Raw genomic sequence first — 27,349 nt, forward strand, 5'->3', positions numbered from 1 at the left:
GGAGACTGTTAAATAAGTTAAGTGCTCATGGTGTTAAGGAAAAGATCCTGGCATGGTTACAGGATTGGCTGACTGGCAGAAAGCAGAGAGTGGGGATAAAGGGGTCTTCAGGATGGCCGGTGACTAGTAGTGTGCCTCAGGGGTCGGTGCAGGGACCACAATTTTTCACACTATACATTAATGCTTTGGAAGAGAGAACTGAAGGCACTGTTGCTAAGTTTACATATGACGCAAAGATATCTAGAGGGACAGGTAGTACTGAGGAAGAAAGGGGGCCGCAGAAGGACTTTTTCAGGTTAGGAAAGTGGGCAAAGAAGTGGCGGATGGAATACAATGTGGGAAAGTGTGAGGTTATGCACTTTGGAAGTAGGAATGGAGGAATAGACTACTTTCTAAATAGGAAAATGCTTCTAAATAGGAAATCAAAAGCACAAAAAGACACGGGAGTCATTGTTCAAGATTCTCTTGAGGTTAACGTGCAGGTTCAGTCGGCAGTTGGGAAGACAAATGAAATGTTAGCATTCAACTCGAGAGGGCTAGAATACAAGAGCAGAGATGTACTTCTGAGGCTGTATAAGACTTTGGTCAAAACCCATTTGGAATATTCTAAACAGTTTTGGGCCCCAAATTTTAGCAAGGTGCTGGCCTTGGAAAGAGTCCAGAGGAGATGCACAAGAATGATCCCTGGAATGAAGAACTTATTTTATGAAGAACAGTTGAGGATTCTGGGTCTGTACTCGTTGGAGTTTAGAAGGATGAGGGGGGATCTTATTGAAACTTGGAGGATATTGCGAGACCTGGATACAGTGGATTTGGAGAGGATGTTTCCACTAGTAGGAAAATCAAGAACCAGAGGGCACAACCTCAGGATGAAGGGATCCTTTAAAACAGAGATGAGTTGGAATTTCTTCAGGCAGAGAGTGGTCAATCTATGAAAGTCTTTGCCGCAGAAGGCTGTGGAGGCCAGGTCATTAAGTGTTTTTAAGATTCTTGATTAATAAGAGGATCAGTAGTTATGGGGAAAAGGCAGGAGAATGGGGATAAGAAAAATATCAGCCATGATTGAATGGCGGAGCAGACTCAATGGCCAAGTGGCCTAATTTTGTTCCTGTGACTTATAATATTTCTATAATAGAGTGACCAGAACTGTACACAGTATTCCAAGTGTGGCCTTGCCAAAGTCTTATACAACTTCAACAAGATGTCCCAGCTCCTATATTCAATGTTCTGACCAATGAAACCAAACATGCCGAATGCCTTCTTCACCACTCTGTCCACCTGTGACTTCACTTTCAAGGAGCTATGAACATGTACTCTTAGGTTTCTTTGTTCTGTAACTCTCCCCAGTGCCCTACCATTAACTGAGTAAGTCCTGTCCTGGACTGATCTACCAAAATGCATCACCTCACATCTGTCTAAATGAAATTCCACCTGCCATTTGTCAGCCCACTGGCCCAATTGATCAAGATCTCATTACAATCCTAGGTAACCTTCTTCACTGTCCACTATGCCAGCAGTCTTGGTGCCATCTGCAAACTTATGAACCATGCCTCCTATATTCTCATCCAAATCATTAATCTAAATGGCAAACAACAGTGGACCCAGCACCAATACCTAAGGCACACCACTGGTCACAGGCCTCCAGTTTGAAAAACAATCCTCTGGCTTTTGTCATCAAGAAGTCTCACAACACCAGGTTTAAACTCCAACAGGTCAATTTGGTAGTGGCTTTTGTATCAAATAAACCTGTTGGGCTTTAACCTGGTGTTGTGAGACTTTTTAACGTGCTTACCCCAGTCCAACGCTGGCATCTCCACATTTTGTCATCAAGTCAATTTTGTATCCATTTGGCTCCCTCACCCTGGATCCCTTGAGATTTAACCTTATGCAACAACCTACCATGTGGTACCTGGTCAAAGGCCTTGCTAAAGTCCGTGCAGACAACATCAACTGCACTGCCCTCATCTATCTTGGCTACTCCTTCAAAAAACTCAATCAAATTTGTGAGACATGATTTTCCACTTCCAAAGCCATGCTGACTGTCCCTAATCAGTCCTTGCATCTCTAAATGCCTGTAGATCCTGTCTCTCAAAATACCTCTAACAAGTTACCCACCACAGATGTTAGGCTCACCAGCCTGTAATTCCCAGGCTTTTCCTGCAGCCTTTCTTAAACAAAGGCATAACATTTGCCACCTTTCAATCTTCAGGCATCTCACCTGTGACTATCAATGATTTAAATATCTCTGCTAGGGGACACGCAACTTCCTCCCTAGCCTTCCACAATGTCCTGGGATGCACTTCATCAGGTCCCGGGGACTTATCTACTTTGGTGCGCTTTAAGACTTCCAGTGCCTCTTTCTCATATGTACGCTCCTCAAGACATCACTATTTATTTCCCCAAGTTCCCTAACATCCATGTTTCTCTCAACAGTGAACACTGATGGGAAATATTCATTTAAGATATTACCTATCTCTTGTGGGTCCACACATATGTGACTTTGTTGATCCTTAAAAGGCCCTACTCTCTCTCTAGTTACTCTTTTGCCCTTTATGTACTTGTAGAAGCTCTTGGGATTCTCCTTTGCCTTATCTGCCAAAACAATCTCATGGAAAAGGGGCATTTTTACAAATACATGAAAAGGATGGGAATGGAGGGCGACGGAATCTGGGGGGTGGTTTTAGTTCAGTCAGGCTGCATGGTTGGTGCAGTCTTGGACAGCTGAAGAACCTATTCTGTGCTGTAATTTCCTTTGTTCTTTGAGACAAATTGAAATTGCTGGGCCTCTAACAGAAGTTTTTGTTTCTTTGTTGGCCACTAGTGAGGTCCCAGAGGATTGGCGAATAGCCAATGTTGTCCCGTTATTTAAGAATGGCAGCAAGGATAACCCAAGTAACTATAGGCCAGTGAGCTTGACATCAGTGATCGTAAAAATGTTGGAAAAGATTCTTAGGATTAGGATTTATACACATTTGGAAGTGAATTTTTTTTTTGCAACAGATAGCATGGTTTTGTACGTGGGAGATCATGCTTCACTAGTTTAATTGATTTGACATTTGACAACGACTCTCATGGCAGGCTAGAACATAGAACATAGAACATTACAGCGCAGAACAGGCCCTTCGGCCCACGATGTTGCGCCGACCAGTTACAAAAACAATGACCCACTAGCCTATACCAATCCCTTTTCGTCCATAAACCTATCCAGAGATCTCTTAAACGCCCCCAAACTAGACGCATTTACAACTGCAGCAGGCAGGGCATTCCAATCCCTCACCACCCGCTGGGTAAAGAACCTACCCCTGACATCCGTCCTGTAGCTACCCCCCCTTAATTTAAAGCCATGCCCCCTCGTGCTAGCTTTCTCCATCCGAGGAAAAAGGCTATCACTATCCACCCTATCTAAACCTCTAATCATCTTATATGTTTCAATAAGATCCCCTCTTAGCCGCCTTCTTTCCAACGAAAACAACCCTAGATCCCTCAGTCTCTCCTCATAGGACCTCCCCACCATACCAGGCAACATCCTAGTAAACCTCCTCTGCACCCTCTCCAACGCCTCCACATCCTTCTTGTAATGCGGGGACCAGAACTGCACACAGTACTCCAAGTGCGGCCGCACTAGAGTAGTGTACAGTTGCAACATTACACTGCGACTCCTAAATTCAATCCCCCTACCAATAAACGCCAAGACACCGTACGCCTTCTTGACAACCTTATCTACTTGATTCCCAACTTTCAGGGATCTATGTACACACACACCTAGATCCCTCTGTTCATCCACACTATTCAAAGTCCTCCCGTTAGCCCTATACTCGACACATCTGTTGCTCCTACCAAAGTGAATTACCTCACACTTCTCCGCATTAAATTCCATCCGCCACCTCTCGGCCCAGCTCTGCAACCTATCTAAGTCTCCCTGCAGACTATGACACCCTTCCTCACAATCTACCACACCTCCAACTTTGGTGTCATCAGCAAATTTACTAATCCACCCAACTATACCCTCATCCAGATCATTAATAAAAATTACAAACAACAGTGGCCCCAAAACAGATCCCTGAGGCACACCACTCGTAACTGCACTCCATGATGAATATTTACCATCCACCACCACCCTCTGTCTCCTATCTGATAGCCAATTCCTGATCCAACTTCCTAGATTACCCACAATCCCATACATCTGCATTTTCTGCAGAAGCCTACCATGGTGAACCTTATCGAACGCCTTACTAAAATCCATGTATACCACGTCAACTGCCTTACCCCCATCCACCTCTTTGGTCACCTTCTCAAAAAACTCAATAAGGTTAGTAAGGCACGACCTACCCGCTACAAAACCATGCTGACTATTTCTAATCAATTCATTACACTCCAAATAACTATAAATCCTATCCCTAATAATTTTTTCTAAAACCTTGCCCACAACAGAAGTAAGACTCACCGGTCTATAATTCCCGGCAAAGTCTCTGTTCCCCTTCTTAAACAATGGGACAACATTCGCTATCCTCCAATCCTCCGGGACTACACCAGAGACCAATGACGACCTGAAGATCTGAGCCAGAGGCTCTGCAATCACCTCTCTAGCCTCCCAGAGAATCCTAGGGTAGATCCCATCCGGACCAGGGGACTTATCTATTTTCAGCCCCTCAAGAATTTCCAGCACATCCCCTTTATCAACCGTAATACTGTCTATTTTACACCCCTGCAACCCAATGTCCTCCTCAGCTATATTCATGTCCCCCTGCGTGAACACCGAAGAGAAATATTGGTTCAATACTTCTCCAATCTCCTCCGGTTCCACACACAACTTCCCCCTGCTGTCTGTAACTGGCCCTAATCTTGCCCTGACCAACCTTCTGTTCTTGACATACCTATAGAACGCCTTAGGATTCTCCTTAATCCTATCAGCCAAAGTCTTCTCATGTCCTCTTTTAGCCCTTCTCAACTCACTCTTCAACTCCCTCCTAGCCAATCTAAAGCTTTCTAGTGCACTATCTGAGCCCTCCAATCTCATCCGAACATAAGCCTCCTTTTTCTTTTTAACCATCGACTTAACTCTTTTAGTGCACCACGGTTCCCTAGATCTACCAAATCCACCATGCCTGACAGGGACATACCTATCAAGGACTCGCAGTAGCTGCTCCTTGAAAAAACTCCACATTTCAGACGTTCCCAGTCCCTGTAATCCCCTAATCCAATCCATGCTTCCTAATTCACTCCTGATGGTGCAAAAGATTAAATCTCATGAGATCAGGGGTGAACTAGCTAGATGGATTCAGTACTGGCTTGGCCATTGAACAGTAAGAAGTCTCACTACACCTGGTTAAAGTCCAACAGGTTTATTTGGTAGCACAAGCCACAAGCTTTCGGAGTGCTGCCCCTTCATCAGGTGAGTGGGAATTCTGTTTAGAAACAGGGCACGTAAAGACACAAACTCAATTTACAAAATAATGGTTGGAATGCGAGTCTTTACAGATAATCAAATCTTAAAAGTACAGAAAATGTGATGGAGAGAGGGTTAAGTACAGATTAAAGAGATGTGTATTGTCTCCAGCCAGGACAGTTAGTGAGATTTTGCAAACCCAGGCAAGTTGGGGGAGTTACAGATAGTATGACATGAACCCAAGATCCCAGTTGAGGCCGCCCTCATATGTGCGGAACTTAGCTATCAGTCTCTGCTCAGCGACTCTGCGTTGTTGCGTGTTGTGAACGCCGCCTTGGAGAATGCTTACCTGAAGATCAGAGGCTGAATGCCTGTGACCACTGAAGTGTTCCCCAACAGGAAGAGAACACTCTTGCCTGGTGATTGTTGAGCGGTGTTCATTCATCCACTGTCGTAGTGTCTGCATGGTCTCCCCAACGTACAACATTGGCCAAGTTGCAAGTGTATGTACTGGGTACCTGGTGTTCTCACGTGAGAAGATGGCATCCATGTCGATGATCCGGCATGTCTTGCAAAGGTTGCTGTGGCAGGGTAAAAGTGTACCGACAACGAGGAACACTACAGACAGATCCAACCAAAGAACACACCCATCAACTCAACAGACTGATTGAGACTTTTGACCCAGACCTTCAGAGCACCCTCTGTGCTCTCATCCCGCATTACTCCCCACGTTGGAGACCTCTACTGCCTCCTGAAGATACACAAGGCCAACACACCCTGCCGTCCCATCATATCAGGCAATGGAATCCTGTGCGCGAACCTCTCCAGCTATGTCGAGGGCATCCTGAAACCCATTGTACAAAGAACCTCCACCTTTTGTCGCAACAGTACGGACTTCCTATAGAAACTCAGCACACATGGAGCAGATGAACCAGGAGCACTCCTCGCCACAATGGGTGTCTCGGCACTCTACGCCAACATCCCCCACGACAATGGCATTGCTGCAACTGCCTCAGTACTCAACACCAACAAGTGCCAATCTCCAGATGCAATTCTACAACTTATCCACTTCATCCTGGACCACAATGTCTTCACCTTCAACAAGCAGTTTTTCATCCAGACATACGGAACAGCCATGGGAACCAAATTCGCACCTCAATATGCCAACACCTCCATACACAGGTTCGAATGAGACGTCTTCACTGCACAGAACATTCAACTGAAACTATACACTAGATACATCAATGACATTTTCTTCCTTTGGACTCATGGTGAACAATCACTGAAACAACTATTTGATGGCATCAACAAGTTCCATCCCACCATCAGACTCGCCATGGACTACTCTCCAGAATGGGTTGCATCCTTGGACACAAGCATCTCCATGAAGGATGGTCACCTCAGCACTTCACTGTACTGCAAGCTCACCAATGACTTCACGATGCTCCACTTCTCCAGCTTCCACCCTAAACATGTTAAAGAAGGCATCCCCTCTATATTCACAGGATGGGCTCAGATGAGGAGGATTGCAATAGACACCTCCAGGTGCCTTCATAAGAACAGGATATGGTGCTCGACTCATCGATCGACAGTTCCGACATGCCACAGTGAAAAACCGCACTGACCTCCTTAGAGGCATTCGGCCTCTGGTCTTTGGCTAAATGTTCTGCAAGGTGGCCTTCACGACACATGACAATGCAGTCGCTGAGCAGAGACTCATAGCTAAGTTCCGCACACATGAGATTAGCTTCATGTCACACTATCTGTAATCCCCACAACTTGCCTGGGCTTGCAAAATCTGTCCTGGCTGGAGATAATACACATCTCTTTAACCTGTGCTTAACCCTCTCTACACTCACATTGTCTGTAGCTTTAAGAGTTGATTACCTTTAGAGACTCGCATTCCAATCATTATTTTGTAAATTGAGTTTGTGTCTTTACATACCATTTGTGAACAGAACTGCCACTCACCTGATGAAGGGGCAGTGCTCCGAAAGCTTGTGGCTTGTGCTACCAAATAAATTTGTTGGGCTTTAACCTAGTTTGTGAGACTTCTTACTGTGTTTACTCAAGTCTAATGCCGGCAACTCCACATCTTGGCCATAGAAGACAGAGGTAGCGGTGGAAGAGTGTTTTTCTGAATGGAGGTCTGTAAGTAGTGGTGTTCCACAGGGATCAGTGCTGGGATCTCTGCTGTTTGTAATATATGAAAATGGCTTGAAAGAAAATGTAGTTGGTTTGATTAGCAAGTTTGCACATAATACTAACATTGGCGGAATTGCGGATAGTGATGAAGATTGTCAGAGAATACAGCAGGATATAGATAGGCTGGAAAATTGGACGGAGAAATAGCAGATGGAATTTAATCCGGACAAATGTAAGGTGATGCATTTTGGTAGATCCAATTCAGGTAGGAATTATAACATACATGGCAGAACAATTAGGAGCAAAGACACACAGAGATCTGGGAGTACAGGTCCACAGATCCTTGAAAGTGGCAGCACAGGTGGAAAAGGTGGTGAAGAAAGCATATGGCATGTTTGCCTTCATTGTCCAGAATTGAGTCTAAAATTGAATCAAAAAGTTGGCAAATTATGTTAGTTATATAAAATGTTGGTTAGGCCACATTTGGAACACTGTGTTCAATTCTGGTCACCACACTACCTGAAGAGTGTGGAGGCTTTGGAGGAGATGTTGCCTGGTATGAAGGAGCTATGAGGAGAGATTGAATAATTTGGGATTGTTCTGCCTGGAAAAATGGAGGCTGAGGGACAACCTGATAGAAATTTATAAAATTATGAGGGGTATAGATAGTGTGAACAGTTGGAAGCTTTTTCCCAGAGCAAAAATGACAATTACAAGGGGGCACAAGTTCAAGGTAAGGGGGGAAGGTTCACTGGAAGTGTGCGGGGAAAATTTTTTACATGGGGATAACGGTGGCCTTCAATGCACTGTGAAGTATTGGAATGCACTGGAATTCTATGAGGATGTGTCTTGAAATTCTATGAGGATGTGTCTAGTGCGGTGGATAGAGGAGAACCGGTGGATGTGGTGTTTCTTGATTTTCAGAAGGCGTTTGATAAGGTGCCGCACAAGAGGTTGTTACAGAAGGTTAGGGGGCATGGAGTTGGGGGTAGGGTGTTAGCGTGGATAGGGGATTGGCTGTCAAATAGGAGGCAGAGAGTGGGGGTCAATGGGTGCTATTCGGATTGGCGGATGGCGACTAGTGGAGTGCCCCAGGGATCGGTGCTGGGGCCTCAGCTATTTACCATTTATATAGATGATCTGGAGGAGGGAACCGAGTGTATGGTGTCGAAATTTGCTGATCACATCAAGATTGGTGGAACGGCAAATTGTGTGGAGGGTGTGGAAAGTCTGCAGAGGGATCTAGATAGGCTGGGCAAATGGCCAGGAACTGGCAAATGGAATTTAATGTTGGCAAGTGTGAAGTTGTCCACTTTGGTAGGAATAATGGTAGGAAGGACTATTACTTACATGGCGAAAAACTGCAGCATGCTACGGTGCAGAGGCACCTCGGGGTCCTTGTGCATGAGTCGCAAAAACCCAGCTTGCAGGTGCAGCAGGTGGTCAGGAAGGCAAATGGGATGCTGGCCTTCATAGCGAGGGGGATTGAATATAAAAGTAGGGAGGTCTTGCTGCAACTGTACAGGGTACTGGTGAGGCCACAGCTGGAGTACTGTGTGCAGTTTTGGTCGCCGTAGTTACGCAAAGATATTTTGGCCTTGGAGGGAGTGCAGAGGAGGTTTACTAGGCTGATACCGTAGTTGAGAGGGTTGAACTATGAGGAGAGGCTGAATAAACTAGGCTTGTACTCGTTAGAGTTTAGAAGAATGAGGGGAGATCTCATTGAGACATATAAGATGATGAATGGGATGGATAGGATAGAGGTGGAGAGGCTCTTCCCGCTCAGAAAGGACAGTAGGCCTAGAGGGCACAGCCTCAAGATAAGTGGGGAGCAGTTTAGAACGGAGTTGAGGAGGAACTTCTCCACTCAAAGGGTGATGAATCTCTGGAATTCTCTGCCTGTTGAAGTGGTGGAGGCTGCCTCGCTAGATATATTTAAGACGCGGGTAGATAGGTTTTTGATAGGCAAGGGGATTAAGGGTTATGGGGAGAAGGTGGGAAAGTGGAACTGAGCCACGACAGATCAGCCATGATCTTATTGAATGGCGGGGCAGGCTCGAAGGGCTAGATGGCCTACTCCTGCTCCTATTTCTTATGTTGGTTATATTTATTAAGGTGGTTGGGGCAGATACATTAGTGACATTTAAGATTTATCTGGATTGACATATGAACAGCTGGGGAAGAGGGATACAAGCGGTTGGTCTAGATCGTATAACGTGATCGGCACAGGTTTGGAGGGCCGAAGAGCCTTTCCTTATATCATACTGTTGTTTGTTCGAAGACATCAAGCCTGGTGTAATGGTGAGAGTGACTAAATTGTATTTAGTTAATGAGTGGGAATTGTATTTATCTGAACAGTGTTCCATTAGAATCGTGCTTTATTTGGTTTGGTTAATAGTTTAGTGCTCACTGTTAGTTGGATAAATAAATTGTTATATGTTGATTTTTGAGGATGTCAGGGATTTATTTTGATACAACCTCTAGGAGTGACTGAAGAGCACATCGTACCATTTCCCACACGCTTTTTACAGGTTTTTGGGCAGGGTACTCCTCTTTGGGTGTTTTGGTGGCAGTTCTCAAAGCGGGGGATCCAAAGCTGCTTTATAACAGTGGTAACCAGGTCACAAAGTCACAAAAGGAGAAATCAAAGAGTGAAGATAATGAAGTTGAAGTTCAATAATCAGAAATGATTTTTGATCAGATGGTTGGAAAAGAACAAAAACAGGTGGAGGATGAGGTGGATATTTTTAATTTGGGAAGTTGGCAGAGTAACGACAGAAAGATATAGAAATAAAATAGTTGCAGCAGAAAGTGTACATGGAAGAGGAATCTGAGCATATACCAAAATGTTCTAACCTTGAAAATGATGGCTTAATGAGGAAATGGTGATCTTTACATATGCAGATGGATGAAAAGTGGGCAGAAGTTCATCATGTAGTATTACTGGTAGGGTATAGAAAGAAGATGGTGCAGACAGCACATGAAGTACCAGTAGGACATCATTTGGGAGTAAGGAAAACTTAAGCTAAAATATAAAAACATTTTTATTTGCCTGGACTGCATGAAGATTTTGCCAGTCACAGATATCAGGGAATAGGGAAACCTCAGGCAGTGATAAAATCAGCACCTTTTATTCCCTTTCCAGCATTTGACGAACCTTAATTGATTGTGTAGGACCCCTTTCTGAAACAAAAAATAGGAATCAATATCTATTCACCATAATGGATGTGTCTACTAGGTTTCCAGAGGCCATTCCATAATATCACAGCTAAAAGGATTGTAAAGGAGTTTCTTCAATGTTTTACCGGATATGGACTACTCACAGAAATACAATCAGATCAATTTTGATTTGACTTATTATTTTCACATGTATTAGTAGCCAGTGAAAACCTCCGATCAGACCAGCAGCATTTTGAGCGTGATAAGCTTTGCCCACAGCGCAACTCTGACCTGTGATTTTGTTTTCAGACTAAGTGCATATGAGGGCGCCTGAGAACAGTTTTCCAAGTCGGATCTGAATTGCGCCCAGATTCAGCACTTAGAATCAAAATGGTAAAATCGAGCCACGTGCATCAAATTTTAGGGAAAGGTTGAATAGTGTAGGTGGATTGATTTGACAACATTTAAAAGTAGCACAGATTGTGATGAACAGGAAGCGGATAAGAAATCAAAAGTTTGTAGTTCTGCTAGTGAGAATTAAGTCTTAGTATTGCTACCAGTGATAGATGAACATTTAAAAGCAAGGTTTAGCGGGCCTTATCAAATTGAAAGGAAATTGAGTGAGGTGAATTATTTGATAAGAATGCCAGATAAAACGAAAACTTAGAGTGTGTCATATGAATATGATTAAAAGATATTTTGATAGGAAGGAGAGTAGAAGGCCGATGTTATAACTCACAGCGAAGAACTGAATTCAAATGACTCTGAATTTCACATTTTTCAAATTAAATTGGATAATCGAGACTTTATTAGAAATTGGGATAAGTTATTGAGTTACCTTCCCGAGGAAAATCAAACTGACCTGAAAGAGTTATTAATAGGACATAGACAAGTATGTGGGAATATGTTGGGAAGTACTGAAATGGTTATAGATGTAGATGTGGGAAATGCTGTTCCAATTGCACAATAAAACTGAGTAGGATCTTGAATCAATGCCGGATTGATGAAGAATTTTGGAGACGTAGAAGACAAGGACTGAAATGGATGATACGAGTGTTCTGTTTGCATGTTTTGATTTTGTAAGACGTGTGTATATTTATTGTAGAACACTAATAGTGTGAAAACTGAAAGGGTTTGAAAAATGAAACCATTTTTGAATGTTGATGATTTATTTTTTGCTCAGGGGAGAGGTGCAACGTTAGTGTACCTTTCAGATTTTTTCTTTAATCATGTTCTCTCCAGCTGTAAACAGACTTTTTCAGTTTTTTTTTCTCATTGTTGCCAGGCCATCTGCAAGAAATCCTTTTCTTGCTATTTCAATGGCTTAAATGGAGTTTGGATCTGGTGTTATGGCTTTAAATTAAGGGGGGGTAGTTATAGGACGGATGTCAGGGGTAGGTTCTTTACCCAGAGGGTGGTGAGGGATTGGAATGCCCTGCCTGCTGCAGTTGTAAATGCGCCTAGTTTGGGGGCGTTTAAGAGATCCGTGGATAGGTTTATGGACGAAAAGGGATTGGTTTAGGTTAGTGGGTCATTGTTTTGTAACTGGTCGGCGCAACATCGTGGGCCGAAGGGCCTGTTCTGCGCTGTAATGTTCTATGTTATGTAATGAGGCGGGTAGAATTAGGGACCTTGCGGTGAAGGATCCTCTTGGGGAGAGTGATCATTGTATGGTGGAGTTTCTGGTGCAGATGGAGGAGGAGAAAGTGGGTTCCCGGACGCGCATCCTTTGTTTGAACAGAGGGGAGTACGGTAGGATGAGAGAAGAATTAGCGAATGTTGACTGGGGGAGCGCGTTGGAAGGTAGGTCTGCTGAGGAGCAGTGGAGGATCTTTAAGGAGATCTTTCTTGGTGCTCAGCAGAAATTTATTCCGATGGTTAAAAAGGACCGTAGGAGGAGAGGTAATAAGCCGTGGATAACGAAGGAGGTGAAGGAAAGTGTTAAATGAAAAGCGGAGGTGTTTAGAGTAGCTAAGAGTAGTGGGCGAGAAGAGGATTGGGAGAGGTTTAAATGTCAACAAAGATTGACAAAGAAGTTGATAAAGAAGGGTAGGAGAAACTATGAAGCTGGGCTAGTGCTTAATATAAAAAAGGACAGCAAGAGTTTTTATAAATATATAAAAAGGAAGAGGCTGGCTAGGGTGAACGTTGGACCCTCAGAGGATGAGAGGGGGGACTTAGTGGTAGGGGATGGGGAAATGGCTGAGGTCTTGAATAACTTTTTTGTTTCGGTCTTCACGGAGGAAGATGTGAATAATTTGCCAGGTGTTAGCGATGGAAAGGTGGTAGGACTGGAGGGTCTCAATGACATTACTGTTACTAGAGAGGCGGTGCTCGACAGACTGGAGGGACTGATTGTGGACAAGTCCCCAGGACCAGATGGAATGCATCCGAGGGTTCTGAAAGAAATGGCGGCGGTGATAGTGGATGCCTTGGTGGTTATTTTCCAGACGTCGCTGGATTCCGGGGAAGTGCCAGAAGATTGGAAAGCGGCTAATGTTACGCCGCTGTTTAAGAAGGGTGCCAGGCAAAAGGCAGGGAATTATAGGCCGGTTAGTTTAACGTCTGTTGTAGGTAAAATGTTAGAATCCGTCATCAAGGAGGAAATAGCAAGGCATCTTGAGGGGAATTGCTTGATAGAGCAGACGCAGCATGGTTTTGTTAAGGGGAAGTCGTGTCTGACAAATTTACTGGAGTTCTATGAGGATGTGTCTAGGGCGGTGGATAGAGGAGAGCCAGTGGATGTGGACTTTCTGGATTTTCAGAAGGCGTTTGACAAAGTACCTCACAAGAGGTTATTGCAGAAGGTCGAGGGACATGGAGTTGGGGGTAGGGTGTTAGCGTGGATAGAGGATTGGTTGTCAAATAGGAGGCAGAGAGTGGGGGCCAACGGGTGCTATTCGGATTGGCGGATGGTGACTAGTGGAGTGCCCCAGGGGTCGGTGCTGGGGCCTCAGCTTTTTACCATTTATATAGATGATCTGGAGGAGGGAACCGAGTGTAGGGTGTCGAAATTTGCTGATGACACCAAGATTGGGGGAACGGCAAATTGTGCGGAGGGTGTGGAGAGTCTGCAGAAGGATCTAGATAGGCTGGGCGAATGGACCAGGAAATGGCAAATGGAATTTAATGTTGGCAAGTGTGAGGTGGTCCACTTTGGTAGGAAGAATGGTAGGAAGGACTATTACCTACGGGGCGAAAAACTGCAGCAGGCGACGGTGCAGAGGGACCTCGGGGTCCTTGTGCATGAGTCGCAAAAACCCAGCTTGCAGGTGCAGCAGGTGGTCAGGAAGGCGAATGGGATGCTGGCCTTCATAGCGAGGGGGATTGAATATAAAAGTAGGGAGGTCTTGCTGCAGCTGTATAGGGCATTGGTGAGGCCGCAGCTGGAGTACTGTGTGCAGTTTTGGGCGCCGCACCTGCGCAAAGATATTTTGGCCTTGGAGGGAGTGCAGAGGAGGTTTACTAGGCTGATACCGGAGTTGAGGGGGTTGAGCTATGAGGAGAGGCTGAATAAACTAGGCTTGTACTCGTTAGAGTTTAGAAGAATGAGGGGAGGTCTCATTGAGACGTATAAGATAATGAATGGGATGGATAGGATAGAGCTGGAGAGACTCTTCCCGCTCAAAAAAGACAGTAGGACTAGGGGGCACAGCCTCAAGATAAAGGGGGGGCGGTTTAGAACGGAGTTGAGGAGGAGCTTCTTCACTCAAAGGGTGGTGAATCTCTGGAATTCTCTGCCCGTTGAAGTGGTGGAGGCTGCCTCGCTAAATATTTTTAAGACGTGGGTTGATGGGTTTTTGATAAGAGAGGGGATTAAGGATTATGGGGAGAGGGCGGGAAAGTGGAACTGAGCCACGACAGATCAACCATGATCTTATTGAATGGCGGGGCAGGCTCGAAGGGCTAGATGGCCTACTCCTGCTCCTATTTCTTATGTTCTTTGTCTGTATAGCACACAAGAAGCAATACTTTTCACTGTACACCAATACACGTGACAATAATAAATCAAATCAAATCAAATTTTTAGAATCTTATAAAATTCTGACAGGGTAGATTCAGAAAGAATGTTCCCAATGTTAGAGGGAGTCCAGAACCAATGGTCATAGTTCGAGGATAATGGGTAAACCTGGATGGGTGAGGTGGGTGGAGCAGGGGGCTCACATTACTAAATGAGTTTTTACCTCTCGCTCCTTCTGGCAATCTGCCTGTGCTGTTTTCAGCCTAGCTTTAAAATGTTCACAATCCAGTCGTAACTGTTCATTTTCTTGCTCCCTTTTCTCCAAAGCTGTAACAGAAATAGTACATTTACAATGAGGCGCTATGTAACTCTGACACTGTTTAAAAATTCATGCTTCACACCAAGTCATAATGCAGCAACAAGATACAATATTTCACACCAAGGTTCAATCCCACTGTCCAATGGATTTTCCACAAATTTAGCTGCACACATTCATTTTCTGTATCAGTAATGTACAACATTTATGTCTTCTACAGGCAAAATGTGGAGCAAGTCTGAATATGCAGGTAGATGCTTCTTAAAACCACTGTCCATACAAAGGCAGATGTCTGATTGTTTCTGTGTTTGTAATCTGTTCTTGAAATGTAAGAAGCATTGTAAATTAATTTCCCATGCGTAAGCACCCTTCCTACATCTAGTCTGTCCAGCTACTAGGATTTTATATGCTTCAATCAGGTCACCTCACACTCACTCTCTCTCTCAATGTATGCTGAAAATTCCAGGGCTAAGAAATGTTTTAATCCAACATCCAAATGATTAATTCAAAGCAGGAGTTAAAAGGCTGCAAAATCCAGCATTAGGTGAGCAAACTCGCTTTCTGTGCCAAGTCCTGAAAGTGGTGTATGTCTGTGGAGGTTTCTTGATTTGAAACAGTATACTTCACAGTGAAAGTTTATACAATATTGTGGGTGTTCTTTTGTAATTGGTAAAAGTTAAGCTGATTTTGCTTATTAGTTTAACTGTGTTCTTAAATAAACTTTGTTTGATGAAATATTCCTAGTGGGTCACTTGAATCATATGTGGAGTGAAACACCTTATGCTCAACCTAATGCCAAAATCAAAGTGCAAAACCTGTGGTCTAGGATGACTTCATAAAACACTTAGGAGTTTCTGGTCTGGCTTAAACAAAATGTATAACTTTAACCAGATGAACAGATGTGTAGAGAATTTCTTAAATGGTGGAGATTAGAAATTGTAGATGTACAAAGGGACCTGGGTATCCTTGTCAATAAGTCACTGAAAATTAATATTCAGATGGAGCAAATAATCAGGAAAGCTAATGATACATTCGCCTTTATCGCAAAAGGATTTCAATACAGGAGTAACAAAGTCTTGATTCAATTGTACAACTTTGGTTAGGTGCACTTGGACTACAGTTTTAGTCCCTTTACCTTAGAAACAATGTTATGGAGTTGCCGACGTTGGAACATAAGAAATAGGAGCAGGAGTAGGCCATCTAGCCGTTCGAGCCTGCCCTGCCATTCAATAAGATCATGGCTGATCTGAAGTGAATCAGTTCCACTTTCCTGCTTTCTCCCCATAACCCTTAATTCCCTTGTCTATCAGAAATCTATCTACCTGTGACTTAAATATATTCAACGAGGTAGCCTTCACCAATGGGCAGAGAATTCCAGAGAATTACCTCCCTTTGAGTGAAGAAGTTCTTCCTCAACTCCATTCTAAACTGCCCCCCCCTCTTTATTTTGAGGCTGTGCCCTCTAGTTCTGCTAACCTTTCTAAGCAGGGAGAATCTGTCTACCTCTACCCTATCTAGCCCCTTCATTATCTTGTAAGTCTCTATAAGATCCCCCCTCAGCCTTCTAAACTCTAACAAGTACAGACCCAGTCTATTCAATCTCTCTTCATAAGCTAACCCCCTCATCTCCGGTATCTACCTGGTGAACCTTTTCTGCACTCCCTCCAAGGCTAATATATCCTTTCCCAAATACGGGGACCAAAACTGCACACAGTACTCCAGTTGCGGCCTCACCAGTGCCCTGTACAGTTGCTGCAAGACCTCCCTACTTTTATATTCTATCCCCCTCGCTATAAAGGCCAACATTCCATTCGCCTTCCTGACCACCTGCTGCACCTGCAGACTGGGTTTTTACGATTTGTGCACAAGGACCCCCAGGTCCCTCTGCACCGTATCATGCTGCAGCTTTTCACCCTTTAAATAATAATCCCTCCTACTATTATTTCTACTAAAGTGGATAACCTCGCATTTGCTAACGTCATACTCCATCTGTCAGGTCCTCGCCCACTCACTCAGCCTATCCAAATCTCTCTGCAGTTGAGGTCCCAGCACTGATCGCTGCGGCACTCCACTAGACACCAACTGCCAACCAGAAAAGCACCCACTGATTCCAACTCTCTGCTTCCTGTTAGATAACCAATCTTCAATCCATGCTAACACTTTACCCCCAACTCCGTGCACCCTAACCTTCTGCAGCAACCTTTTGTGAGGCACCTTATCGAACACGTTCTGGAAATATAAAAACACCACATCCACTGGTTCCCCTCTGACTACCGCACTAGTCACATCTTCATAGAAATCCAATAAATTCGTTAAACACGACTTCCCCTTCACGAATCCGTGCTGCGTCTGCTTGATCAAACCGTTCTTTTCTAGGTGTCTTGCTATTTCTTCTTTGATGATGGAATGCCTCACCTCATGAGAAGCAGTACTCTGAAAGCTCGCGCTACCAAATAAACCTGTTGAACTTTAAACCTGGTGTTGTGTAACTACTTACTTAGAAATGATAGTATTGCAAAAGAAGGAATGTAATGAATGTTCACGGGGCTTATTCTAGGGATGGCAGCTCTGTCTTATGAAGAGAGATTTGGAAAACTGAACCTGTATTTCTAGAGTTTCAAAGAATGAGTGGTGAACAATCATCAGTGAACATGCCCACTTTTGACCTTATGATGGCGGGAAGGTCATTGTGTGGCTAGGGGTGCAGCAAGTTCTGCAGCACAAGTCTTCAGTACTATATGGAATATCTACACAGCCGAAGCAGCATCCAGTGTCTTCAGTCATTTATTGATATCACGTGGAGTCAATAAATTGGCTGAAGACTGGCATCATTGATGCTGCAGACCTCAGAAGGAAACAAAGACAGGTTATGGAGTCAGCACTTCTGGCGGAAGATGATTAAAAAAATGCTTCAGTCCTCTTTTGCACTGACATGCTGGGCTCCCCCAGGGATATTTTGTGGGGCCTCCTCTTCCTGTTAGTTTTTTAATCATGCACTAGAATTCATGACTGAATGTGGCAGGTCTGATGAACTTTGAAACTGATCCTTTGGTTCTGGAGGTTGCTTACCTCTGTATATTGCATATTGCTTCCTCTCTTCAGCATGCAAATAGATGTGTTGTAGCTTCATCAGTTTTTTTAAGCATGCCTTGTACACGTCCTGATATAGTCTCCTGTACTTTTCAATGCAACAAGGTTGGTGCCTTGTCTTGATGGTGGTAGAATGAGGGATAGGCCAGGCCTACAGTGAGTGACTTGGAGGGGAACCTACAAGTGGCGGTGTTCCCAGGTATCTGCTGTCCTTGTCCTTCTAGATGGTAGTGGTTGTGCATTTAGAAGGTGCTGCCCAAGGAGCCTAGGTGAGTTTCTGCAATGCATCTTATAGATGGTACACATGGCTGCCACATTTGTGAGTGGTGGACAGAGTGAATGTTTGTGGAAGAGGTAGAAATCAAACAGGCTGTTTTTCCTGGATTGTGTCAAGTTCTTGAGTGTTATTGGAGCTGCATCCATCCAGGTAAGTGGAGAGTATTACATGACACTTCTGACTTGTGCCTTGTAAATAGTGAAGAATCAGGAAGTGAGTTACTTGCCACAGGATTCCTAGACATTGACCTGCCCTGAGTAGCCACAGTATTTATATAGCTAGTCTAGTTCAGTTTCTATATTGTATCACATATATATATATACACATATCCTATGCACACTATACTTTAAACTATATATTTACCAACACAGTGTGCTTAAACATTCCTTCATCAGTACCATCCAAGCACATATCCTCTACCATCTAGAAGGTCAATAGCAGCAGATACATGGGAACACTACCACCTCTAACCTCGCCCTCAAACCACAGGCCATCCTGACATGGAACTATATCGCCGATCCTTCACCTTCACTGGGTGAAAATACTGGAACTCCTTTGTTAGCAGCATTGTGGGTGTATCTATATCACATTTCTACTGTAGAGGTTCAATAACACTACTCACCATAGAATCCTTACAGTGCAGAAGCACGACATTTGGCCTATTGAGCCTGCACCGACAACAATCCCACTCAGGTCCTACACACGTAACCCCGCATATTTACCTTGCTAATTCACTTGAACGAAGGGACAATTTAGCACAGCCAATCAACCTACTCGCACATCTTTGGACACCACCTCAAGGACAATTATGGTTGAAAAGTAAAAATGCTGGCCTATCCAGTGATGATACATCCTGTGAACGAATAAAAACATATCTCATATGTATCCTAATCCCATATCCTACATAAACTATAGCATGAATCTATAATATAACCGATACACACAGTAACCTAAACCCATTCCATTTCCGAAAAACACTATATGCTTAACCGGCACCTTTTCTTATACTGACTGTACCCAGCCAGAGGTCATTGTACATGTGGGTGCCAATGACATAGGTAGAAAAAAGGATGAGGTCCTGATGTGTGAATATAGAGAGTTAGGCAGAAGGCTAAAGTGCAGGACCTCGAAGATAGTAATTTCTGGATTACTATTGGTGCCACATGCTAGTGAGAGTAGGAACAGGAAGATTAGACAGATGAATGCATGGCTTGACAGCTGGTGCAGGGGGGATTTAAACTTGTGATTTATTGGGATCTCTTCTGGAAAAGGGCTGTTCTGTTCAAGAGGGTCAGGTTACACCTGAATTACAGCAGGACTAATATCCTGGCGGAGAGATTTGCTAGAGCCACTCGGAAGGTTTTAAATGAATTTGGCAGTGGGGTGGGACCCAAAGCAGTACGGAGGCAGAAGAAAAGGTTGAGTACAGCACAGAAGTTAAAGAAAGAACATTAAGTAGTAAAGGCAGTGTCAGTAATTTTAGTGCCAGTCAGAACAGGCAAAAGCAGAGCAGAGAGCAAGGGAAGTCCAAATTAAGCTGCATCTATTTCAATGCAAGGGGCCTGACGGGCAAGGTAGATGAACTCAGGGCATGGATGGGTACGAGGGACTGGGATATTATAGCAATTACTGAAACATGGCTAAGGGAGCAACAAGACTGGCAGCTCAATGTTCCAGGGTACAGATGCTATACTAAAGATCGAAAGGAGGTAAGAGCAGAAGAGGAGTTGCACTTTTGATGAGGAGAAATCATCATGGCAGTACTGAGAAGGGATATATCCGAGGGTTCGGTCACTGAGTCCATATGGGTAGAACTGAGAAATAGGAAGGGGGAAATCACATTGATAGGATTGTACTATAGGCCTCCAAGTAGTCAGCAGGAAATTGAGGAGCAAATATGTAAGGAGATTACAGATAACTCCAAGAAAAAGAGGGTGGTAACAGTAGGGAATTTTAACTTTCCCAACATTGACCGGAACAGCCGTAGTATTAGAGGGTTGTGTGGCCAAAGAGGCCACCTAAAATGACTATTTGTAAAGCACTGGGACAACTGGGCAAGAACTAAAATGACAGGCTTCAGCCTAAAAGGTAGAGATAAACAGGCTGCAACCCAAATGGGTGAATGGGTCATCTCTAGGACAAAAGAGACTTTCTGGTCAAACTGGGGAGTTTACCAGACATGGGGCACTGTAACCCCTTATTTGGGAGGGTCGTGTCTATTCTACATGTCCCCAGCACCTGCAGGTATGGCCACTGGGGACACACAGTAAAAAGTCTGACAACACCAGGTTTAAGTCCAACCGATTTATTTGATAGTAAACTCACTAGCTTACTCTGGAGACTCTGGAGAGGGTGCAGAGGAGGTTTACCAGGATGTTGCCTGGCATGGAGGGACTGAGTTATGAGGAAAGGTTGGAGAAACTGGGACTTTTCTCCTTGGAAAGACGGAGATTGAGGGGGGACATGATAGAGGTATATAAGATACTGAAGGGAATAAATAAAGTCAATAGTAAGAGACTGCTCCCTAGACTGGGTACAATTACAAGAGGTCATGATCTAAGGGTGAGGGGGGAGAGGTATAATTTGGATGTGAGAGGAAGGTTCTTCACGCAGAGGGTCGTGGGGGTATGGAACGCGCTACCGAGTAGGATGGTGGAGGCAGGAACGTTGGACTCATTTAAGGTTCACTTAGACAGACACATGAGCGAAACGAGGATGGAGGGTTATAGTGGGGGTATTAAATAAGGTCAGAGCCTCGGGAGACACCGGAAATGCAGTCTTGTATGTTAACGTTTTTGTCTTTTTATTCCGCAGGTGGAAGTCCACCTTGTTGTCAAACGAGGGGCATGCACACAGTGGGTCGTGCGTGGGCTGCTCTTGGAGGTTCCGGGAGTGGCCTAGTACTTCGTGTCGGTGTGTGTGCTTGATCCTGGACCAGTAGACGGGTGCCGCAACAGCTCAGTGACTAGCACTGCTAGCTGTGCAGAAACATGGATTTGGGCCTGTGTCTGTGGGAGTTTGCGCATTCTCCCTGTGGTTGCGTGGGTTTCCTCCGGGCGCTCCAGTTTCCTCCCACACCCCAAAGATGTGCTCTTAGGCTGATTGGTTTACCAAATTGACACTATTCTCCCCTGAATCTGGCTAAGTTAGGGGTTCCATTCGTAGACAAGCAGGGTAGAATAGGTGTAGGATGATGCGGCGGCGCGGGCTCGTTGGGCCGAAGGGCCTGTTTCCCGTGCTGGGTTGTTCTTTGTTCTTTCGAGGTTTCCCTCTTCTTCAGGTGAATGACTTTTTACTGTGTTTACCCCAATCCAACGCCGGCATATCCACATCATTGGGGACACACCCAGAGATTAGTGTGGCAGCACCCGATTGGACTTTATCAATCAGGGTGATCAAGTCCTGATTGGCAATGGCCAAAAGGGGTGCAAAACCCAATGGGGTATAAAGGGTGCTGCACAACCAAGAATCTCTCTCTCTCTGAACCCACAAATGGGCTACAACCACGGTGACCATCGCAAGCGACGACTAGCACAAGAAGGAAGGAAAATCAGAGCCAGAGTACCAAACCAGACCAAAGGGCCAGATTACACAGAGGGCAACTGAGATCAGCACACAGATAAAGGCCAATATCTGCTTGGGTACTTGCTAGTCACGCAAAGTTAAGTCAAGGTCTTGTATTGGGCTTGAACTCTAGTATTTTCTGAAAGATAACTTAATGTTGGTTGGGTGGGTGATTATTGATTGTGTGTCTTAAATAAATATTGATTGATATAACCAGATCTCTACTCACAATTATGTGTCCACTGTATAACGATTAAAACACACTGTGCGGCAGGCACAACAGTATTAGTGGGGGATCACTAATTCTATTAGTTCTAAGATAGTTATGGATAATAATAGGTGTGGCCCAAAAGTTAAAATTCTAAATTGGGGCAAAGCCAATTTTGATGGTACGAGACAGGAACTTTTAAAAGTTAATTGGGGGGTGCTGTAGGAAGGCAAAGGGACGGCTGGTAAGTGGAGGCTTTCAAAAGTGTGTAAACCTGAGTTCAGGGTAAACACATTCCTCTTGGAGTGAAGGGATAGGCTGATAGAAATAGGGAATTTTGGATGCTTCGTGATATTGAGGTCCTGGTCAAGAAGAAGAATGAGGCACATGACGTGCATGAGCAGCTGGGATCAAATGGATCCCTTGAAGAGTACAGAGAGTGTAGGAGTAGAGTTAAGAGAGAAATCAGGAGGGCAAAAAAGAGGACACGAGATTGCTTTGACAGATAAGGCAAAGAGGAATCTAAAGAGCTTCTACAAATACATAAAGGCCAAAAGCGTAACTAGGGAAAGAGTAGGGTTTCTTAAGGATCAACAAGTTAATTTATGTGCGGATGCACAAGAGATAGGTGAGATCCTAAATGAATATTTCTCATTAGTACTTACTGTTCAGAAAAACATGGATGTTAGGAAACTTGGGGAAATAAATAGTGATATCTTGAGGAGTGCACATATTACAGAGAAGGAGGCTGGAAGTCTAAAAGTGCATCAAGGTAGATAAATCCCCAGGACGTGATGAAGTGTATCCCAGGACATTGTGGGAGGCTTGGAAGGAAATTGTGGGTCCCCTAGCAGAGATATTTGAATCATTGATAGTCACAGGTGAGGTGCCTGAAGATTGGAGGGAGGCAAATGTTCTCCCTTTGATTAAAAAGAGCTGTAGGGAAAAAGCCTGGGAATTACAGGCCAGTAAGCTTCATATCTGTGATGGATAAGTTGTCGAAAGGTATTTTGAGAGACAGGATCCACAGGCATTCAGAGTTGCAAGGACTGATTAAGGACAATCAGCAATACTTTGTGAATGTAAAATCATGTCTCACAAATTTGATTGAGTTTTTTGAAGGGGTAACCAAAGTAAATGAGGGCAGTGCAGTTGATGTTGCTTACATGGACTTTAGCAAGGCAACTGACAAGGTTCCGCATAGTTGTTGCTTAAGGTTAAATCTCCCAGGGTCCAGGGTGAGGTAGCCAAATGGTTACAAAATTGGCTTGTTGACAGAAGCCAGAGGGTGGTTGTAGTGGGTTGATTTTCAAACTGGAGGCCTGTGACTAGCGGTGTGCCTGAGGGATCAGTGCTGGTCCACTGTTATTTGACATTTATATTTATGATTTGGATGAGGATATAGAAGGCATGATTAGTAAGTTTGTAGATGACACCAAGATTGGCAACATAATGGACAGTGAAGAAGGTTATCTCGGATTGTAATGGGATCTTGATCAATTGGGCCAGTGGGGTGACGAATGGCAGATGGAGTTTAATTTAGATAAATGCGAGGTGATGCATTTTAGTAGATTGAACCAGGGCAGGAATTACCAAGTTAATAGAACAAAGATGAAAGAAAATTACAGCATAGGAACGGGCTCTTCGGCCTCCAAGCCCGCACCAACCATGCTGCCCGACTTAGCTGAAACCCCCTATCCTTCCGTGGAATATATCCCTCTATTCCCATCCTATTCATGTATATATCAAGATGTCCCTTAAAAGTCACTACTGTATCCGCTTCCCCTACTTCCCCTGGCAACGAGTTCCAGGCACCCACCACCCTCTGTACAAAAGATCTGCCTCATACATCTTTAAACGTTGCCCCTCGCACTTTAAACCTATGCCACCGAAGTAACTGAATCTTCCACCCTGGGGAAAAAGCTTCTGACTATCCACTCCGCCCATGCCTCTCATAATCTTGTAGACTTCTGTCAGGTCTCCCCTCAATCTGCGTCGTTCCAATGAGAACAAACCAAGTTTCTCCAACTCTCTTCATAGCTATTGCCTTCCAGACCAGACAACATCCTAGTAAATCTTTTCTGTACCCTCTCTAAAGCCTCCACATCCTTCTGGTAGTGTGGCAACCAGAACTGAACACTATATTCCAAGTGCGGCCTAACTAAGGTTCTATAAAGCTGCAACATGACTTGCCACCTTTTAAACTCAATGCCCCGGTCAATGAAGGCAAGCATGCCGTATGCCTTCTCGAATACTTTCTCCCTGTGTACCTGTACACCCAGATCCTTTTGTCGATCAATACTCCGCCATTTACTGTATATTTCCTATCTGTATTAGACCTACCAAAATGCATGACCTCACATTTGTCCGGATTAAACTCCATCTGCCATTTCTCCACCAAGTCTCCAACCGATCTATGTCCTGCTATATCATCTGATGGTCCTCATCGCTATCCATAAATCCACCAACCTTCATGTTGTCCGCAAACTTACTAATCAAACCAGTTACACTTTCCTCCAAATCATTTGGGCAGCATGGTAGCATAGTGGTTAGCACTGTTGCTTCATAGCACCAGGGACCTGGATTCAATTCTTGGCTCGGGTCACTGTCTGTGTGGAGTTTGCACATTCTCCTCGTGTCTGCGTGGCTTTCCTCCGGGTACTCCGGTTTCCTCCCACAGTCCAAAGATGTACAGGTTAGGTTGATTGGCTATACTAAAAATTGCCCTTAGTGTCCTGAGATGCGTAGGTTAGAGGGATTAGTGGGTAAAATATGTAGAGATATGGGGGTAGGATCTGGGTGAGATTGTATCCAATTGGCTACCCCACCCTGGACCCTGGGAGATTTAACCTTAAGCAACAACTATGCGGAACCTTGTCAGTTGCCTTGCTAAAGTCCATGTAAGCAACATCAACTGCACTGCCCTCACTTACTTTGGTTACCCCTTCAAAAAACGCAATCAAATTTGTGAGACATGATTTTACATTCACTCGATGGGCCGAATGGCCTCTTTCTGCACTGCAGGGTTTCTATGAGTTATATATATTACAAAGGTCCCAGCATTGATCCTTGAGGAATGCCACTTGTCACAGTCCTCCACTCAGAAACACACCCTTCCACTGCTACTCTCTATTTTCCTTGACTGAGCCAGTTTTGTATCCACCTTGCCAGCTCATCTCTGATCTCATGCAACTTCACCTTTTTCACCAATCTGCCATGAGGGACCTTGTCAAAGGCCTTACTGATGTGCATGTAGACAAAATCCACTGCCCTATCCTCATCAATCACCTTTGTTATTTTCTCGAAGTAATTCGATCAAGGTCGTGAGACACGACCTCCTCTTCACAAAACCATGTTGCCTCTCAGTAATGGTAAGGCAGTGGAGAGATTTACAGAACAAAGGGATCTAAGGGTACAGGTTCATAGCTCTTTGAAAGTAAAGTCACAGGTAGACAGAATAGCGAAGAAGGCATTCAGCATGCTTGGTTTCATTGGTCAGAATATTGAATACAGGATTTGGAATGTCTTGTTGAAGTTGTACAAGACATTGTTAAGGCCAAACTTGGAATACTGTGTACAGTTCTGATCACCCTAGTATGGAAAGGGTAATATTAAACTAGAAAGAGCGCAGAAAGGATTTACTAGGATACTACTGCACTTGATGGTTTGAGTTATAAGGAGAGGCTGGATAGATTAGGGCTTTTTTCTCTGGAGCATGGGAAGCTGAAGGATGATCTTATAGAGGTCTATAAAATAAGGAGTGGCATAGATCAGCTAAATAGTCAATATCTTTTCCCAAAGGTAGGGGAATCTAAAACGAAAGGCATAAATTTAAGATGAGAGGGAAGAGATACAAAAGGTTTCAGAAGGGCAATGTATTAACACAGAGGGTGGTGAATGTCTAGAACAATCTGCCTGAGGTAGTAGTAAGTGTGGGTACAATTTTATTTTCTAAAAAGCGTTTGGACAGTTACATGGGATATGGACCAAATGCCGCCAATTGGTACTAGCTTAGGCGTTTTAAAAAAGGGCAGCATGGACAAGTTGGACTGAAGGGTCTGTTTCCAAGCTGTAAACTGCTATGACTCTAATTCCTCCCGACTTGTGTAGTGTTAACAGTTAACAAACAATCAAATTCCTATGCAAAAGCTAAATAATACAGGTGCTGGAACTCTTTTTTGTAGTTTATTTATTTGTGTTACCAGTAGACTTACATTAACACTGCAATGAAGTTACTGTGAAAATCCCTTCGTCGCCACACTCTGACACCTGTTTGGGTACACTGAAGGAGAATTTAGCAAGGCCAATGCACCCAACCAGCATATCTTTTGGACTGTGGGAGGAAACCAGAGCACCCAGAGGAAACCCACAGAGACACAGGGAGAATATGCAGATTCCGGACACATTGTGACCCAAATCAGGAATTGAACATGGGTCCCTGGCACTGAGGCAGCCGCGCTAACCACTGTGCCACCGTGCTGCCTGATCTGAAATGAAAACAGAAAACTCTCAGGTCAGGTAGCTTTTATGGAGAAAAACACATTAATGTTTCAGGTTGATGAATTTCTTGGAGAACTTCTTTACCAAGCTGCAATGTTATTTCTTTCCAGACACTGCTACATCTTTTGAATACCTCCAGCTTTCTCCCATAAACTACATCGTCATGGCTGCTTATTCATGAACTGAAGCAGCGTTTCAACAAAAGCAAATAAAGAACTCACTTGCTTCAGCTGCTTCTAATTGGTGAAAGCTTTCCAGGAATTCTCCATTGAGTATTTTTGGCAGAAACTCTTTGATTTGCATAGTTTCAGTTGTTAGTCTCTCTAAGTCTTTCTTTCGAATTTTAACAAACTCATCTTTGCTCACAGGCTTCTGAAACAGAAATAATTAATGGTCAAAAGATTGATAAATAGCTAAACTGCATGTAGCTCTGACAGCGTTTAATTATAAAACATTGAAGGCAAAAGGAGCACAGTCAACTGAGATAACTTAAGGTAAATGCAAAATACTGCGGATGCTGGAGCAAAAACAGAAAATTCTGAAAATCTCAGCAGGTCTGACGGCATCTGTGGAGAGAGAATAGAGCCAATGTTTCGAGTCAGGATAGCTCTTTGTCAGAGCTGAAGACAAGGAAAATTGGATAAGAATTATACTATGGGTGGGGGGGTGGGGACTGCTGTAGTTGGTAGGAAAGGCATAGACAAGAAGACAAAGAGAATGTAAAAGGTGATGCTAAACGCTGA

General features: G+C 44.0%; 1 protein-coding gene across 1 annotated transcript in view; it reads right to left on the reverse strand.

Moving 5' to 3' along the window:
• hsf2bp (heat shock transcription factor 2 binding protein) overlaps positions 1–26,963 on the reverse strand; it is a 98,331-nt gene extending 71,368 nt beyond the window's left edge. Inside the window, exons 1-2 of the mRNA XM_080182541.1 lie at positions 26,828–26,963; positions 14,875–14,978 (exon numbers count right to left, since the gene is read on the reverse strand). Coding sequence (XP_080038667.1) covers positions 14,875–14,978; positions 26,828–26,909 — 186 coding nt within the window. The 5' untranslated portion in view covers positions 26,910–26,963. The remainder of the gene's footprint in view (positions 1–14,874; positions 14,979–26,827) is intronic.
• Between the last annotated feature and the right edge of the window lie 386 nt (positions 26,964–27,349).

Source organism: Carcharhinus amblyrhynchos, unplaced genomic scaffold (assembly GCF_965287045.1).
Source record: "Carcharhinus amblyrhynchos unplaced genomic scaffold, sCarAmb.v2.hapA scaffold_65, whole genome shotgun sequence".
NCBI classification, from domain to species: Eukaryota; Metazoa; Chordata; class Chondrichthyes; order Carcharhiniformes; family Carcharhinidae; genus Carcharhinus; species Carcharhinus amblyrhynchos.